The sequence below is a fragment of the Scyliorhinus torazame genome, chromosome 11 (genome assembly GCF_047496885.1).
Source record: "Scyliorhinus torazame isolate Kashiwa2021f chromosome 11, sScyTor2.1, whole genome shotgun sequence".
NCBI classification, from domain to species: Eukaryota; Metazoa; Chordata; class Chondrichthyes; order Carcharhiniformes; family Scyliorhinidae; genus Scyliorhinus; species Scyliorhinus torazame.
Genome location: NC_092717.1, coordinates 206,624,987 through 206,644,735, shown reverse-complemented (window position 1 = coordinate 206,644,735; position 19,749 = coordinate 206,624,987). Strand labels below are relative to the sequence as shown.

The 19,749-nt window shown below is 49.5% G+C and overlaps 1 protein-coding gene across 1 annotated transcript in view; it reads right to left on the bottom strand.

The window, feature by feature from the left end:
• The window catches only part of LOC140385768 (uncharacterized), a 205,104-nt gene that overhangs the window by 71,182 nt on the left and 114,173 nt on the right, over positions 1-19,749 (bottom strand). Inside the window, exons 14-17 of the mRNA XM_072468263.1 lie at positions 13,627-13,683; positions 12,687-12,740; positions 9,204-9,257; positions 6,979-7,032 (exon numbers count right to left, since the gene is read on the bottom strand). Coding sequence (XP_072324364.1) covers positions 6,979-7,032; positions 9,204-9,257; positions 12,687-12,740; positions 13,627-13,683 — 219 coding nt within the window. The remainder of the gene's footprint in view (positions 1-6,978; positions 7,033-9,203; positions 9,258-12,686; positions 12,741-13,626; positions 13,684-19,749) is intronic.

Here is a 19,749-nt window from a genome sequence, read left to right as displayed (position 1 = left end):
CTGGAGCTTCATTCCTGTGGATCAGTGAAGGGGTGATGGTGGGCGGGAGGGAGCGCGGGAGCCACATGGGGCGGGGGCGCTGGTCATGGTAGGTTGGGCGAGATATGGTGGGGGGCCGGTGGTGGTGGAACCGGCGGGCACCAGGTCCCGGAGGGAGACCGTATCATGTCGGCCATCGGGGTGTTCGATATAAGCGTACTGGGGGTTGGAGTGGAGGAGCTGGACCCTCTCTACCAGAGGATCGGACTTATGGCTCCTGACGTGTTTTCTGAGTAGGACTGGCCTCGGTGTCTTCAGCCAGGACGGAAGAGAGGTCCTGAGGTTCCTAGGGAAAACAAATAGGCGGTCATGGGGGGTCTCGTTTGTGGCCGTGCAAAGTAGGGACCTAATAGAGTGGAGCGTCTCGAGGAGGACCTCCTGCCAGTGAGAAACTGGGAGATTCGTGGACCGCAGGGTCAGTAGGACGGTCTTCCAGACCGTCGCCTTCTCCCTCTCCACCTGCCCATTTCCCCTGGGGTTATAACTGGTAGTCCTGCTCGGGGCGATGCCCTTACCGAACAGGTACTGACGCAGTTCGTCGCTCATGAACGACGAGCCCCGGTCACTGTGGACATAATTGGGGAAACCAAACAGGGTGAAGACACCATGTAGGGCTTTAATGGCGGTGAACGTGGTCATGTCGGGCGGGGCAAGGGTATGCAAAGGGGAAGCGGGAGAACTCATCAATAATGGTGAGGAAATATGTATTGCGGTTATTGGAGGGGAGGGGCCCTTTGAAATCGATACTGAGGCGCTCAAAGGGCCGGGATGCCTTCACCAGGTGGGTCTTATCTGGTCGATAGAAGTGCGGTTTACACTCCGCACAGATCTGGCAGTCCCTGGTCATAGCTCTGACCTCCTCGGTGGAGTAGGGCAGGTTGCGGGCCTTGATATAGTGGATAAGCCGGGTGACCCCCGGGTGGCAGAGGTCATCGTGGATAGCCCGTAGTCGGTCATCTTGCGCGCTGGCGCATGTGCCACGGGACAGGGCATCTGGGGGCTCGTTGAGCTTCCCAGGATGATATACTATATCGTAATTATAGATGGAGAGTTTGATCCTCCACCTCAAGATCTTATCGTTCTTGATTTTGCCCCGCTGCGTATTATTGAACATGCAAGCTACCGATCGTTGGTTGATGATGAGGGTAAACCTCCTACCAGCAAGGTAATGCCTCCAGTGCCGTACGGCTTCCACAATGGCTTGGGCCTCTTTTTGACTGAGGACTGCCGAATTTCGGAGGTGGTGAGGGTGCGCGAAAAAAACGCTACCAGTCTGCCTGCTTGATTGAGGGCAGCAGTGAGAGCGACCTCTGATGCGTCGCTCTCCACCTGGAAGGGGACGGACTCGTCCACCGCGCGCATCGTGGCTTTGGCGATGTCCGCCTTGATGCAGCTGAAGGACTTGCGGGCCTCAGTCGCCAGTGGGAAGATGGTGGCCTTGATTAGTGGGCGGGCTTTGTCTGCATAGTTGGGGACCCACTGGGCATAATATGAAAAGAACCCAAGGCAACTCTTCAGGGCCTTACGAGGATGGCTAGTCTGGCTGTGCGGAAAACGCATTTCTCCTTGTTGTACGTGAGGTTTAGGATTTGGGCGGTTTGGAGAAATCTGTGGAGGTTGGCGTCGTGGTCCTGCTGACCATGGCTGCAGATGGTGACATTGTCCAAGTACGGCAATGTGGCCTGCAGCTCGTACCGGTCCACCATTCGGTCCATTGTGCTTTGGACCACCGAAACCCCGTTCGTGACACCAAAGGGGACCCGGAGGAAGTGGAAAAGGCGGCCGTCTGCCTCAAAAGCCGTGTAGTGGCGGTTCTCCAGGCGGATTAGGAGCTGGTGGTATGCAGACTTCAGATCCACCGTGGAGAACACCCGGTAGTGTGCGATCTGGTTTACCATGTCTGCAATCCAGGGAAGGGGATACGCATCGAGTTGCATGTACCGGTTTATAGTTTGGCTGTAATCTACAACCATCCGGTTCTTTTCGCCGGTCTTGACGACCACCACTGAGCTCTCCAGGGGCTATTGTTGGCCTCGATGACTCCCTCCCGCAAGAGTCGCTGGACGTCGGACCTGATGAAAGTCCTGTCCTGTATGCTATACTGCCTGCTTCTGGTGGCGACTGGTTTGCAGTCAGTGGTGAGGTTTGCGAAGATTAGGGAAGGGTCGACTTTTAGGATCGCAAGGATGCATATGGTGAGTGGGGGTAAGGGCCCCCCGAACATCAGGGTTAGGCTCCTGAGGTTGCATTGGAAACCTAGTCCCAATAGAAGAGGAGCTCAGAGGTCTGGGAGCACGTCAAGCAGCGTAGCAGATGGCGGCCATGGATCGCACATGGCCGGCCGCGTGGGGGAGGATGGCCAAGATGGCGGCCCCCCGTGAGTCGCACGTGCTGTGAGGGCTGGAAGATGGCTTCCCCCACAGATAACACGAGGCTGATGACGCGTCTACAGGGGGCAGAGTCGGCAGACACACTGCCACACTGCGGGGTCTGCAGGCCTGTGAGTCTGAGGATTGGGCCTGTGAGTTAGAGTTCTTGCACTGGCCAGACAAACTTTGGCAAAATCTCCTTTTCTCCTGCAGCTGCTGCAGTTCCCATTACGGGCCGGGCAGTGCTGCCGGGGGTGTTGGGACTGGCCGCAGAAATAGCAGGGTAGCCCCCCATGGTAGGCGGGTGGCTGCGCGGCACAGGCCTGGGGTAGTCTTTGTTCGGGGGTCCACGAGGGGGTCGCGTGATCAGCCGGCAACGCGTGAAGGCTACTTCCAGAGAGGAGGCTAACTTTACCGTCTGATCCAGGTCCAGGGCCCCCTTTTCGAGTAGGCGCTGTCTCACGTAGTTGGACCGGACTCCCGCCACGTAGACGTCTCAGACGGCGAGGTCCATATGTTGAGTGGCCGTAACGGCCTGGTAGTTGCAGCTGCGTGCGAGGGCTTTGAGTCGCGTAGGTAGTCTTCTGGCGATTCCCCGGGGTGCTGGCAGCGAGTGGTGAGGATGTGTCACGCGTAGACCTCGTTCACGGGCCGTACATACAGGCGTTCGAGCATCACGAGGGCGTCTGCGTAGGAGGAGACCTCGTCGATTTGAACAGAGATTCGATGGCTCACCCGTGCGCGGAGGAGGCTCAGCTTCTGTTCGTCGGTGACGGAAGTCATGGAGGAGGCTGCGAGATAGGCCTTGAAGCAGCGGAGCCAGTGCAAAAAGATTTATTTCGCCTCCGTGGCCTGCGGATCGAGTTCCAGTCGGTCAGGTTTGAGGGCCGATTCCATAGTTGCGTTTAAGTTGATTAAATTGATGCAACCATCAATTCACTCGAGACGGGAGTAGAAGTAAACTGTGGCTTTAATCAACTTAGGACAGTGCTTGCTTGCGACTGATCCAATACTGAGAACCACCTACAGGTCGACAGCTCTTTATACATCCCTTCAAGGGGAGGAGCCATGGGCGGAGCCCATACAGGCCCCAACATGTTCCCCTATGGATAATGCCATACAATGGCCCATAGGAGGAGCCCACAAGGGCAACAGCATAGCACAGATACAAATACAAGGGCAACAGCACAGATACAAATACAATGGTGGATTATTGGCATAATACATTCACCACACCATGTGAAGGACAAATTATGCTTTATGAGAGAACCTTAAAAGGCTGTTATTAAAAGCTAAAATTACTGAATGAATAAAGATTGTTTTAATGCAGGAATTTTTATCTTGATTGCAGCTGACAGCAGGGTATATAATTCATTTTTTTGTTTTTAAAAAAAATAAATTTAGAGTGCCCAATTATATATATTTTTCCAATTAAGGGGAAATTTAGCGTGGCCAATCCGCCTAACCTGCACATCTTTGGATTGTGGGGGTGAAACCCACGCAGTCATGGGGAGAATGTGCATACTCCACACGGATAGTGACCCGGGGCCGGGATTCGAACCCGGGTCCTCAGCGCCGCAGTCCCAGTGCTAACCACTGCGCCGCATGCCGCCCTAGGGTATTTAATTCTAGCTACAAATTTACACAAAGCCAAAGCTCAACTGTTGCTGAAAGGTTCCTGAGCAAACCGTGGGGCATTGCAATGAAACAATAGCAATGAGCAAAACTGTTGAGTTCAAACACCTTTTAATTAGAGTAAAAGTAATTAGTAATTAGCAGTTCCGGATAATTCAACATTAAGATACATCTTTGATCTTATGACCGCTATACAGGTTTGTATTGGGGGCCGGGAAATTGAGTCATGTGGTGTTCTTGTATTTCAGCACCATATGGTTTCGGAAGTCTTCAGAAAGATGAGCAGGAAGTACATCATTCCCTGTGTAGGATGAGGGCAAGAAGATGCATTCTTTACCTAAAGTGGGGAGTAACTCACTTGCATATGCAACTAAAGGGATGAAAACCTATTTAGGTTCTCTCGTAACATTGGTCTGACCTGCTGCAGTTCACTCCCCGCCTCCTCTCTCCTTGCCAATCTCTCTTTCTCAAGCTATGGCACCCAAGCTGTGATCTTCAATCCTACTCCCAGAGGCTCTGGTTTCCAACCTCAGTACCCTCAGAACCAGCCTCTCTCCTGAGGCAGCTACCTGCCCATTACACCTCTACTCTCGGTACTGACCCCACAATCCCTCCCTGAGATCATGCTCTCCCCAATCTTCGTACCATTCCCACATACCCACACCACAATCCCCACCAGCCTACGAGGACCCATCTCCAATATTCGGAGGTCTTTGGACCTGACCATTTGTGCACAGCCAAGAGCAGGTAGAGAGAGTATACAAATGGCAACTTCTGCTTTGCTAGCTTATGACCCAAGTTGAAATCTACGACACATACCGACCTCCTTGCAAATATCATCTGAAACACATCTTCCAGATAGTTAGGGGACATTTCCATCATGGAAGAACATAATAATCCTAGGCTTATTCAGTGAACACACAATGACTGCTGGCTGATGTAATAATTTGAATCAGTCAGTACACTAAGAATGCTGTCAAAATACACAGCTTGAAATCATTGATATGACAACTACCAGGGAAAATATTTCAGACATAGTTCTCTCAAAGATTAGAGAGAAGCTCTGTTCCACAAAGGATGTGCTACGATATTAGAAATGTTGGACATTTTTTCCCAGACGCACAAACATATGGTAGCACAAGTGACTAGCACTGTGGCTTCACAGCACCAGGGTCTCAGGTTCGATTCCCCGCTGGGTCACTGTCTGTGCGGAGTCTGCACGTTCTCCCCGTATGTGCGTGGGTTTCTTCCGGGTGCTCCGGTTTCCTCCCACAGTCCAAAGATGTGCAGTTTAGGTGGATTGGCCGTGATAAATTGCCCTTAGTGACCAAAAAGGTTAGGAGGGGTTATTGGGTTACGGGGACAGGGTGGAAGTGACGGCTTAAGTGGGTCAGTAGACTCGATGTGCCGAATGGCCTCCTTCTGCACTGTATGTTCTATGTACATCTTCACACACACACACAAACATACACATCTTCACACAGATAAACACACATCCTCACACACACAGAAACACACTCACTTACTTTTCTCCGAAGTCCGAACATCCTCACTCACTGCTTTCCTGAAGCCAAAATCCCTCCTCAATCCGCCCCTTTCCCCGAGGCCACAGCCCCACTCCTTTCCAGAGGTCAAAATTCCTCCCCCCCCCCCTACAACTCCTTTCCCAAGGTCCGAATTCCCTCTCTCCTTCCTGAGGCCAGAACATCCCTCCACGTACTGAGACCAGAGCCCCCCACCTTTCTCGAAGCCCAAACCACACTGCGCCATTCCCGAGGCCTAAATCCCAACAGCTCCTCTCCCAAGGCCCCACCATCACTGCCTGTATGCCATGCACAGTCTCTGTTCGCCGCTGCCCATCTTCTGACTGATTCATCTCCTGTCACCTGCTATTTCACCTCAGCCTCGCTGTTGGCCGCAGATTATTCTGCCCAGCAACTGCGAGATGCAATAAATCAAATGGGCCAATCCTCTCGAAGGACTGGATGCTGTAGATTGAACCCATCAGCATCTAGTGCACCAAGAGGCCTTGCTCTGATTGGCTTTTGTGATTTTGGTCATTCTTTTTAAATTCTGAGTGTTCAAATGGACTTTTATCGGTCACAAGACAGCTGGCAGCTTTGTGGACTCCCTGGAGATCCTTCACAGACCCCTGGGGGTTCACAGACCACAGTTTGGGAACCCCGGTGCTAGTTAGTCCTGGCTTTTGCGAGACCTGTTCATTTGTTGCCCTGGACGAAGAATTGCAATCTTGAGATGAAGATACCTGTCCCCGTGATGCTGTCAGATTGTGTGACTCAAACTGGGTTGGCCTCAGATAGACAATTTACCCTCCCTGTAGGTAAAGAAAGTGGAAGGAAAACATCCTAAAAAATGCAGACAATTTCCAGGAGAGTTTTCCAGTTTGTGGGGATGAAGTGATTGAATGGTCACCCTCCCGAGAAGCAACCGCAGGATGCGACAAGGCCCACATGACTCACATGCAGCAGAATCCTGGAAGTATTTAATGGCAAGGATGGAAATTGAGGCAGTCAGTTTGCTGGGCCACAGGGATGATTGACTATGGAACCTTCTGCAAGAGTAGTAATGGTGTTCTGAATTCATTGGAAGTTTCTGAGGTAGAGAGGCAAGGAGGCTGGTGAGGGGGGGCATGGGCGAGGTCAACCCATGAAATGATGGAGAGGCAATTTGAATTTCAACAGTTGTGAACAAGAGGTAGGAATAAAAGTAAGCAATGCCTTGCAGCCAGAAGAATGCAATATTGGAAATTCTGAAAAAGCTCAGCCAGGGGCCATCCTCTGCTCCTGAAACAGAGAGCAGGAGCAAGAAGGAGTATGAAGTCATAAATGGTGTTGAAGGCAGCACAGAGATTATGGAAGGACCAGAGAGGTGGTAAACGGCAAGAAGAAAAACATTTAAAAAGAATGCCACTCACTTTGTTCCCCTTTTCACCGGATGCACCAGGAAAGCCTCTAGATCCTCGAGAACCCTAGACAATACAGTAAAATCTCAGAGTGAAACAAAATGCATCAAGAGTTGAAAAACACAAGGCCCTAAATTCTGGAATTATAAATCCATTGAGGAAAGTGTGGTGGGTGCAAGACTTACACTCATTCCTCGAAAGCCACTGATCGCATTCCACATTCTGGGAACAGAATCATTGTAATACTTGTGTCGACCCATATCTGTAAAAGGGACGTACCCAGATGGAATAGTTGATATTAAATTGGAACAGCTTCCTGCCGCTCCACTATTGAGATGCAAAGGCTGAAGGTTAGCAGTCAAAGGACAAGAGCGTCCCTCTGTTCTCAGCAGCCATGGGATCTGCAGGGGCTATAGGACAGTACATTCTGCTGGATTGACAATGTTGCCCCTGAACTCTCCAGCAGATGCAATAGGAGCCAACTTACAATGCACCCAGCTGATCCTCTGCCAGGTGGGAATCGGTGGTTAAGTCAAAACAGAACAGAAATCTGGTGGATTTGAACAGAACACCATCACCAAATGTGGTGGCCACTGCTGGGTCTGCAGCTGGCCTGCACCAGCAACAATCAACGAGGTCTCAGAATTCAGCTAAGAGTCTGGGCCTTGCCAGGGCCAGTCAGGCAGGCTCAGCAAGGAGGCAGGGATTGTTCTTCATAGGATCATAGAATTTACAGTGCAGAATGAGGCCATTCGGCCCATCAAGTCTGCAGCGGCCCTTGGGAAGAGCACCCTACTTATTGATGGAATTGTGGTTGTTCAAGAGGGTAGCCCTTGCTGTAGGGAGGTAGTGGTGGGAAGTCCTCTGTGGGCCAAGGGTGCCCGATCAGAAAGGACATGCCGCCCCCTGTCCTGTCAGAGCCCACAAGGAGGCTGCCAGTTTTTACTGGTGCGAGTAGAAGATCAGCAGTGACAGGATGAGGCCCTGATGGGGCCATTAATTGGCTACTTGTGGACATCAATTGGCCTCCGAGCAGGAAGGCTGTCCTCATCCTTCCTCATCCTTGACTGAATTACAGAGAGCCAGGAACACAAGCTCACCTCCCAAAAGCAGAGTTAAATTCGGCCCAAACAGCGTGTGTCAGAACATTCCACTATTGGATGATTAATTGACACGCCAAATCAAGATTACGCTGAAATTCTAGACATACATTCCCAGCATGTAAAACTGTAAGGAAGTGTTAACGTGGAACATTTCTCCCTATGTGATTTTATATCCTGTTTGGACAAGCTATGGGACTCCCATTAGTCTACATACAGCCACACCCCTCACTTCCAAAATTTTCCCTGCCCGGCACTGCTTTTCTCGAACTGTACTTTATTGCTGATAATGTAGAAAAATGTTGAGGAAAGGTCTCCATATACTGTAACAAGGAAGGCACACATAGTGTGCAGGCAGAACGTGTTATGATTAACATTGGGTTTTCGAAGGCAGTCTTTGCATTGGTTCAAACATAGAACATACAGTGCAGAAGGAGGTAATTCGGCCCATCGAGTCTGCACCGACCCACTTAAGCACAATCCCCGTAACCCAATAACCCCTCCTAACTTTTTTGGTCACTAAGGGCAATTTATCATGGCCAATCTACCTAACCTGCACGTCTTTGGACTGTGGGAGGAAACCGGAGCACCCGGAGGAAACCCACGCAGACACGGGGAGAACGTGCAGACTCCGCACAGACAGTGACCCAGCAGGGAATCGAACCTGGGACCCAGGTGCTGTGACGCCACAGTGCTAATCACTTGTGCTACCGTGCTAGATGGAAGAGAAGGTGAACTTAAATTATGAAAGATTAAACTGAGGCACCGGCCCAGTGGTAGCATGATTTGAAATCAACGTCCAACATGTACGAGGCTGTTGTGATGTCACTATACAAATGTTTCCTGGGTCTGTATAAAATTCCACTCTCCACTACTGAGCAAAGTGTTGACCCATTTAAAATAAACCACTTAACACTTCGGTTAAAATGGCAGAGCGAGGGGCTTGATACGAGCATGTTAAACATTTATACTATAACCTCATCTTTAGGCTTTGGCGTGTATTAGGAAGAGTGGGAATTTAAATTCACTCAGAAAGAGTAACTTGAACAAAACCTTGGTATGTATTCAAGAAGATTCTTCAATCAGATGATACCATATTCAAGAAAATTCTTCAATCAGATGATACCACATACATACCTCAGATCCAGGAGCTCCTCCAATGCCTTGTGGCCCAGAGAAACCACGATTCCCCTGTGTTTAGAAGCAACAACATGAATTAAGAAGGGAAGAAACAGGAGCAGGATTAGGCCATATGATCTTCCAAGCCTGTTTCACCTCACTACGATTATACTGATCCTCTGCCTTAACTCCACTTTCCTGCCGCTCCTATATCCCTCGATTCCATGAGGCCAAAAACCTCTCTTCTCAGCCTTAAATATATTCAATGGTGAAATTTCTTCTCATCTCAGTCCAAAATGATTGAGCCCTCACACTGATGGCTGGATTCTCCCACCCCACCCGCTGCAAGAAAGCCACAGGTGAGACGCCGACAATGGAAAAATCCATTGACCTCGGGTGGCATTCGCTGGACGCCGGAGAATCCTGTCCTGAGACTCTGCCTCTGTGTACTTCGTTCTCCAGCCAGGGGAATTGCACAAACTGCACAGATATAACTTTGTGGTATTTAATGTTGACACTGGATCCCAAAACTGGGGAAATGTTTCAGTCCTCAATAAGGAGACAAAACCCTCATTACTTTGACGAATGGAAACATTCATCAAAAACCCGAGACAGGAAGCCTGATTTGGAAATGGTGTGACCCAGCCATTTGGGTCGGGAAGATGCCCATTTTGTTTTCCGCTTCCTCTGGTCAATATTGTTCCAAACAACCTGGTCTCCTGAATGTTAACTCACTTTTGGAGGACAGTTGCACAAGGGTCAGATATCTTTCCTTAACTAACTGCAAGCTGTTTTTTCTTATGCAGGAGGTAAAACACTGAAAAGGGGTAGGTTAGTGCAATGTGGAGTGACATTATAATCATTCTCAGTCTTGCTCTTGCCCACACGTAGAAGTGGATTCACAGAAGTTTGCAGCACAGAAAGAGGAGCAGAATTAGGCCACTTGGCCCATTGAGTCTGCTCCGCCATTCATTCATGGCTGATAGTTTTCTCATTCCCATTCTCCTGCCTTCTCCCCATAACCACTGCTCCCCTTATTAATCAAGAAGTCAACATGTAGGCTGGGGAAGGAAATTGGGTGGGCAGCAGTTTAGTGAGAACAGGATAAAAGAAGCAAAAGTTGGGTCTCAGGGACATGATGAGCTCAGAGAGGCTGTGAGTGTAGACAGGACAGAAACTCAAGAAAGATTTCAGGATTAGGGTGGGGTGAACATTAGAGGAGGTTTAGCATGGAGGTAAAGGCAAAGGGGGGGGAAGCAGCAAAGGAAGGTGAATGGAAGTGTTGTTCTTTGTGCCAGGAAGTTCATGAGTTTCTCACACTTGTTGTTGGAAGTTAGAATGGACAAGTCAGGGAGACGGAATTAAGAAGAAGGTTTGCAATACAGAAAAGGGCTAACTTTGCATTCCCGAATGATCCTGGAAGAGTGGAAACTTTGTCAGAGGACATTTGGCCCTAAGAGTGCTTTATGTGATCAAACTAGATCAGGCAATGAGTAGTTGAACCAATTGTCTACCATTTACATCAAGACTGGATTGCTTGGTCCAATGGAGCAGAGATGAAAGTAGTACCATGGCCATGACTAAGGTGAGAGAGAGTAATGATTTGATGGGGATTAGGGCTTTAAAGGTGAGAGTTGAGGGTGTAATAACGGCATAAAAGCTGTGGTGATGGAGGGCCAAAGGCTAGTTGGGATTATGACAGTGCAGCTGTAAGTGAATTGGAGGAAAGGATCTTCTGGGGCTGGACACACATGGAACTAGGCTGAGGGGGAATGTAGGGATGTGGGGGGGGAAATGATACAAGACGTGGCCTGATCTATGATCATCATGATAGGAATAGCGATATCACTTGAGATGGAAATCTTAGGAGGATGGCCATGAATACGGGTGGGGCAAGTTAACTGGAGGGGGAGATTAAAGAGCACAGGAGGGCAGAAAACTGAGAGAAGAGAGAGCATGATAAATTGAGATGAAACCACCCAGGATAAGAAGTTGCTTGGCACAGAACTGAGGGCGGAAAGCAGTGAAGAAAATTGGCAGAGTGTATATATGTGGAGATATGGAGGGTTTTAAATTAGAGGCAAGAGGAATAGAACAAGGTGAGGTGATTAAAGAAGGAGAAAGTACCAGAGGAGGAAAAGGAGACTGAGATGTGATTTGGTCTCAGCGAGGTAAGTGTGGGGAGGTTTGGCTGGACAGGGAGGCTTTATTGAGGAAGATGTCATCACAGGCGGCACGATGGCACAGTGGTTAGCACTGCTGCCTCACAGCACTAGAGATCCGGGTTCAATTCCGGCCTTGGGTTTCTGTGGAGTTTGCATTTTCTCCCCGTGTCTGTGTGGGATTTCTCCAGATGCTCTGGTTTCCTCCCACACTACAACAAAGTGCAGGTTAGGTGGATTGGCCATGCTAAATTGTCCCTTAGTGTCCAAAAATGTGTAGATGAGGTGGGGTTACGGGGATAAGGGTGGACTAGTGGGCCTAGGGAGGGTGCTTTTTCGGAGGGTCGGTGTAGACTCAATGGGCCAAAAGGCCCCCTCCTGTGCTGCAGGTATTCTATCACCTCCCAGCACATATTTTGTCAAGGCCACAATTTCAGACATTCATTCACATGGATGGCAAGAGTCTTGGTCACATGTGAATGGGTATTCTGGAGTGAAATGCAAATGGGGGTGGTGATGGTTGATCCAATGGCAGAGTCCACACGGTCAGGATTAAGTGGAGTGAGTAGGTCAAGAAGGCTGCGCCTAAAGGCTTCTCTCGGGAGAAATGTTAATGAGAATAAAGGATGAAGCAGTTGGGGTTGGTGCTCATGAGGCGGTAATGCCTCATGCCTCGATAGGCCTTTCAGAAGATGCAAAGGAAAGAAGATGTAGGTTTACCCATGCCAAGAGTTAAGCCTGGAATGGAAGCATGAAAATGCCGCAGGGTTGGGATAAGATTTGGAGAGCACAGAGAAATGAAGGAAGGCATGACAAAAAGCGAGTGGGTCTGAGAGAGGTACCGAGAAATAAATTGCTTGAGGATAAAGAGCTCAGAGGAACTAAGGTCTCCTGATTTAAATTTAAAAGGTAGGGATTTAGTTTTGGGCTCTGGTTGTTTTATTTTTCTCAGTGATCAAACTACGAGTGTCAATCTGGTCATGGGAACTGACTTTCTAAATTTTCTCAAGCTCCTTTTTTTTTTAAAGAAAGCAACAAGGTTTTAGCAGAAACTAAGTAACTAACTGGGGTTAGCCTCATCACCTTGATGAGGGGAAATGGGGGGTGGTGGGTGGGGTGGTGATGCTGGGGGATGATTTGAGTAATAATAAATAATAATAATCTTTATTGTCACAAGTACGCTTACATTAACACTGCAATGAAGTTACTGTGAAAAGCCCCAAGCAGTAAGGAGAGTAAATATGGGTCTTTTCTCATCCTGATATATAAGGTAACATTAGATTGATTGAATATTTTAGATATTTTCTCTAATTTACAGAAATGTATGGTACAGACGCACCTTTGGACCTTCCTTCCCAGCCTCTCCGAGTGCACCTTTTTGGCCTTTATAGCCCTAGAAGAAGAAATATAATTAGCATATGAATCAATATTTCTGAGCAGACGGAAGGCACAGTGTGCTGAGGAATCAAACTATAGATCATTGAATGGGGGAATGCAGGGTTGAGCCCCTTCATGTTTGAGCACTCAGTGTCAGGCATACTCCTGGGATAACAAAACTCAGACGTTGCTCAAAAACACAAAAGGGACAATTGGCATAATTTCTTTAAACAGCAATGTTCTTCAAGGTGAAGAGTGGCACTGTCTGATGGGACCATGGTGACAACCCAAGCACAGGAGTTCCAGAAATAGATCTGGAAAAAGAGCTGCACCATAAAAGAGGATTTGGCTCTCAAAACCCTCACGCCACAAGAATGAAAACTCCTTGCAGTCAGAAAGCAAAGTTAATATTTGCCAACACAACAAACCTGGCCTCTAAATGTCAGTTTGGCTCAGTTGGCAGTATTCTCGCCTCTGAATCAGAAAACTTGACTCCAGATCCCCTCCGAGAACTAGGCATATAATTCAGTGCAGAAGGGAGAGAGAACTCCACTCTCAGAGGATGTTCATTAAACGGAGGCCCAGTTTGTCCATTCTGGTGGAATAGTAAAGATTTCACAGCACTACTTAAAGAAGAGCAATGAGTCTTCCTGTGTCCTACCCAATATACCTCAGTGTGACCAAACCAAAAAACAGAACTTTCCCTCAAGGCCTTAAATAGTTGGTGAAAGGCCTATGATCGGATAGATTTTTAATGGACTATGGACAGAGCCAATTCATTTGATTTATTTCACCACACTTTTTTATGTGACAGATTTCAGGGCACCTACAGGAGACAAAAGACCACAATAATTACAATGATATAAGTTGGAGTAGCATAACGTAAATAAATTATTGTTTACCTTAAACCCTAATAATCCAGGAGGTCCAGGAGGGCCTGCAGGACAGGATATTTTACACTGAGAAACAGAGTAAAAGTTCTCTTAGTTATGTTGCACAAAGATAACATTAGATTAAAGGAATTAAAATGCAAAGATAATTGTCCCAAGTAAGCAATTTATATCCCATCAAGAGGAGATACAGGAGCTAAATACTTTTGTTCCCTAAACCGCTTCAATGGATGGGCATCGCCCAATCCCCATCCTCTTTACCAATTTACAAATAGAGTGGCCAACAGACCCTGGCAGAGAGAGTGATCCACTGGCAACATGATTCACTGACCAAGAGAGTGATCCAACTGACCAACAGAGTGATCCAACTGAAAAAGTGGTCCAATTGACAAATAGTGATTCAGCAGACTAATGGAGTAATACACTGACAGATGAAGTGATTCACTTCAATAGAGCCATCAACTAACCAACAGAGTGATATAAATGACAAGAGTGATCAACTAACAAATAGAGTAATAAGCTGACAGAGGCAAAGAGATACGCTGATTAATAAAGTAAACCAACACGGCAATAGAGTGATCTACTGACAAATAGAATGATTCACTATCCAATGGAGTCAATTGGTAACATATAGCGATTCAGTTGTCATAGTGAGCAAATAGAGTAATCCACCATTAGAGTGATTTACTAATAGATAAAGTGAATTATGGACAGGTAAAAGAGATCCACTAACCACTAGAGTGATCGACTGACAAACTGAGTAATCTACTGACAAAGTGGTTCATCTGGTACACAGTGATCAAAGTGACGAATAGCGATTCAACTGATCAGTAGAATGATTCAATGACAAATCAAACAACTCTGCATTTACATAACAGGCGGGATTCTCCCCTAACTGGCGAGGCGGACCATCCCGGCGCTGAGGAGTGGCGTGAACCACTCCGGCGTCGGGCCGCCCGGAAGATGTGGAATCCTGCGCACCTTCAGGGGCTAGGCCAGTGGCAACGGGGTTGGCGCCGCGCCGGTAGGCGCCGAAGGGCCTCTGCCGGCCGCCGCGAGTTGCCGCATGCACTGGAGCGCCCGCGTGTGCTGGCGTCATCCCAGCACATGCACAGGGGGGTACTTCTCTGCTCCGGCCATGGCGGACCGATACACCGGCCAGCGCGGAGAGAAAGAGTGCCCCCAAGGCACAGGCCTGCCTATGGATCGGTGGACCCCGATCGCGGGCCAGGCCACTGTGGGACATCCCCCCCCCCCTCCCCCCCCCCTGAGGCCAGATCCCCCCCCCCCCCGCGCACCCCGAGGACTCCGCAGGCCGCCCGCGGAGCCAGGTCCCGCCGTTACGATTCTCCGACCCCCCCGCTGGGCCATAGAATCGGCGGGGGACTGCGCAAATCGCGCCACGCCGCCCCAATGCCAGGACGCCATTCTCCCGCCTGTGAAAAAACGGGCGGGCGCGCATGGTGCCGGGCAGCATGGAGAATCACCGCAAATGGCTGTAGCGGCGATCCTCCAGCGGCGCCGCGATTCTCTGGCACGAATGGGCCGAGCGGTCGTCCGAAAAAATCCGAGTCCCACCGGCGCCCTTCTAACATGCTCTGGGTCGGTGGGACCTCGGGGTTGAAGGGTCCAGGGGTGGCCTGTGGGGGGGGAGGGGGGTTCCAAGTGGCCTGGCCCGCAATCGGGGCCCACCGATCGGCGGGCCGGCCTCTCTGGCTGCGGACTACTTTCATCCGCGCCGGCTCCTGGATCCAACGCCGGCGTGGGGATGACGGCCAGTGCGCATGTGCTAGTTGGCGCCGGCCCAACTGTGCATGCATGGACCCCGCGGCGCTAGGCCAACGCCGGGACTGGCAGCTGGAGAGGCATGGGCCGCTCCAGCACTGTGCTGGCCCCCCCAGGACCCGAGAATCGGGTCTCGGAACCGGCGCCAAAGTAAAGTACTCCCGTTTTGGCGCCGGCACTCTGGCGCCGGACCAGAGAATCACGGCCCTGGTTTGATTTACGCCGGCGGGACCGGCCGAAAACAAGCGGCTACTCGGCCCATCGCAGGGCGGAGAATCGCCGGGGGGTCACTGCCAACGGCCCCCGACCGGCGCGACGCGATTCCTGCCCCCTGGCGATTCTCCAGCCTAGCGGGGGTGGTAGAATCCCGCCCGTTTAACATGTTTCATGATCAAAGCCCTTTACAGCCAATTAAGTATTTTCAAACTGTTGCCACCGTTGCCATTTGGAACATGCAGCAGCCAATTAATGCTCAGCTAACCTCCAAAAACAGCAATGTGATAACAATCAGGTAATGATGACATTTTGCAGCCGTTCACACCGGCGGGATCTTCCGGTCGTGTCGACAGTGCATCACCGCCACAGGTGGGAAAGCCCATTGGCGACAGTGGGACCAGAAGATCCCGCCGCTGGCCAATGGCAGGCCACCTCCCGCCTTCCACAAAACGCAGCGGATTGCTCAGTATGTCCCACCTAATCTGTTTTTTGTGGTGCTGATTGACAGAGAGAGGGATCCACCAGGTAATAAAGTGATCCAACTGACAGAGTGATCCACTTAACTAACAAAGTGATCCACTGGCAGCTACAGTGACTCACTGACAAATCGATTAATTCATCTGACAAGCAATGCCCCCCCTGACAGATAGAGTGATCCACCAACCAAAAGAATGATCCAACCGACAAATAGAGAGGTCCACTGACAGGTACAGCGATCCACTGATCAATTCCATGGTCCACTGGCACATTGAGTGATCCAACTGACCAAATGAGTAATCCAACTTGCTAAAACCCCAATCCAGGTGAGGAAAGCAGCTGCGTTGATCCCACTTGGTTCATTTCCTACAATTTATCATCTCCAAAGTTGAATTCTCCTTCTCTCATTTGGAAAGTAAAGATACTAGAGCATTGGTAAAGGTCCATGGATTCATAACACATTATAACAACAGCCACCTTGGCACAAATGGAAGCAACTAACCGGCTGATTTCTATCAATTAAAGCAGGTTGATTGTGAACTGTTCTGAGGTGTTCAAGGGTGTGGTTACAGAATAGAGATCATAGAATTTACAGTGCAGAAGGAGGCCATTCGGCCTATCGAGTCTGCACCGGCCCTTACAAAGAGCACCCTACTCAAGCCCACGTCTCTACCCTATCCCCGTAACCCATAACCGTAACCCAGTAACCCCCGCTTAACCTTTTTGAACATTAAGGGCAATTTAGCATGGCCAATTCACCTAACCCGCACATCTTTGGACTGTGGGAGGAAACCGGAGCACCCGGAGGAAACCCACGCAGACACGGGGAGAACGTGCAGACTCCGCACAGACAGTGACCCAAGCTGGGTATCGAACCTGGGACCCTGGAGCTGTGAAGCAACTGTGCTAACCACTATGCTACCGTGCTGCCCCGGGAAGTGGTGATGCCTCTCTCACCTCATTTGCACCTATTTGCTGGTCCTGTACAAACTGCACTCACCTCAGGACCACTGGTGAAACCAGAGAAGTTGCAAACGTTGAAGAGACCCACCAAAAGTAGTCTCTATCTATTAGTTCTGACCTCTGTGCCTGTTGAATTCGGCACAGGTAAAAGTCTGGATAATCAGCCACCTGCATGCTTGATCTCTGCTCAATTCCACTTTCACTACCTTTCCTCATACCCCTCTGCATCCTAGCTTCCCAAATAAGCTTCAGTTCCTTTGCAAATATCTTAATTTGGCTCTGCGCCAACAGCATTTCGTACACTAATCTCCACACACTCACAATCCATTATGCCAAGAAATTCTCTTTAGTTGAGTTCAGATTTTAAAATTACGTTTCTGGGGCACATTTGATTTACTTTTGCCAGTTTCATTCAAACTATTCATTTTCAAAACACATCTTCAGCTTGGTAATGTCTGATCTGATGAAGGATCTCACCAGACATGTTAACCAATCATGCTCATTCAGGTGCAGGCTGACCTGCTGTCAATTTCAGAAATTCTTTTGGGTGTAATTTCCCCTATGCACATGTCAGTTACATGTGGAACCCAATCACAATGGTTATGGGCCATCAGCAGCAGCAGAATTGTACTCAGCCACAATCTGTGACCTTGTGGTTATCATGGTATATCCCCCACTCTACCATGACCCCCAAGCCAGGAGATCAATCCTGGTTCAATGAAGAGTGCAGGAGAGCATGCCAGGAGCAGCACCAGGAACACCTAAAAATGAGGTGTCAAACTGCTGAAGCTACAACACAGGATTATTTGCATGCTGTACAACATAAGCAGCAAGTGATAGACAGATCTAAGAACTCCTGCAACAAATGGATCAGATTTAAGCTCTGCAGTCCTGCTACATCCAGTCCAGAATGGTGGTGGACAATCAAACAACTCACTGGAGGAGGAGGCTCCAAAATATCCCCATCCTCAATGATGGAGGAGCCCAGCACATGTGTGCAAAAGGCAAGGCATTCACAACAATCTTCAGCCAGAAGTTCCAAATGGATGATCCATCTAAGTCTCCTCCAGAGGTCCCCACCATCACAGATGTCATGATATTCAAACACACACATCATGATAGACACACCAACAGACAAATCAGAACACACAACACCACAACCAATGACAGAAAGATATAAAAGCACAGACACGACCCCCGGTGGTCAGTATTAGCGGCAGAGGAGGACCAGGACAGATCTGCTACCAAACACACTCAGGGAGACAGCACGTGCAGAGTATCCAGAACGAACTGTATTATAAGAGTTAAAATAAAATAGAGTTGTACCACATACAACTGTGTTGGCTCATCTGTGCACCAGAGCACCCAACACCACATGGTACAGGAGTGGATCGATACCTGCCGGCATACCTCAGTGTACAGAGACAACCAGCAGTACCCAGGCAAAATGATAGAGCTCCCGGTTCCGCAGCCGCTCCAGTGCTACGGCGATCTCCGCGAAAACTGGCAGCGATTCCGGCAAGTGTTCGAATTGTTCCTGGTGGCAGCTGAACTCCAAGACCTGGATGATAGCGAAAAAATTGAATTTCTCCTCACCATCGCCGGTGCAAGGGCAAGAGAAATATTCACAAGGTTCAGGTTCTTCAGGAGGCAGCAAAGGTACGATTACCAGGCAGTCCTGGACAAATTCTCCAAGTACTGTGAAGAAAACGCAATCCAATCGGCAAGTAAAGGTAAGAAAAGCTGCAGTACTCACCTCGTGGCTGGGATCCCGGAGCCCGAATTCCCAGAGGCCGAAATCCCGGGCCTGAGAGAGGGCTGGGTCGAGGTCGGCGGCCATCTTGCTAAAGGTATCACGCTAGCACAGTTGCGCGAGCAGTGCGCAGAACCGGAAGTTTCGTTTGCGCATGCGCGAGATGCTGCGCATGCGAGGTCAAGAAAACGGCCATCGGTAAAGGAACAGCGATCTGAGCATGCGCAGTCGCTTCCTACGTGCTACATACCGAGCGTCAGGATGTCAGAGGCCCCAGACTGCACCAATTTAAAGGGGAAACGTCCCAAATCCAATTTAAAAGGGAAACGTCCCAAATCAAAAAAACAAAAATCTGTTAAAGCTGTAAAACAACCTTCCCTCACCTGGAATGACAGCACATTGCCGCAAATTAACCCAGGAGATGAATTTGACCTCCGAAGAACCCTCCGACAAGCAGTTACCTACGCACAAGCCGATGATTCCGACCTCGAATACTTCGATGATGATCTTTACAGTTTTTCCGGACCTCGCGAGCCCAATGATAGCTCCGTGGTCCTATACGACTATGACTCGGACGAACCTTTCGTGTTGCACATTGGCGGCCCCCACATTGAATCCGACGCAGATGCGGATTCATTTTTCGGATTTGAGGATCTTCAATCCAGCAGATATGACGTCCCAACTTATCAGTACCGGATGATGCTGCAGCCTGACATTAACAGACAGGGAGCGCTGCAAGCACACGGAGAGCGCCCTGCTGCCACACAGAGCGTGGTCCACGTCCCGCTCAACGTTCCCGACTCTATGAAAGAAGACATGCAAGACTCCAGAGCGCAGTCCTCGCATGAACCAGAAGTGACTCCAGTGTCACAAGCCTCCACAGCAAGCTCGTGGACAGACTCCACAATTGCAGAAACGCAAGACTCCAGAGCGCAGTCCTT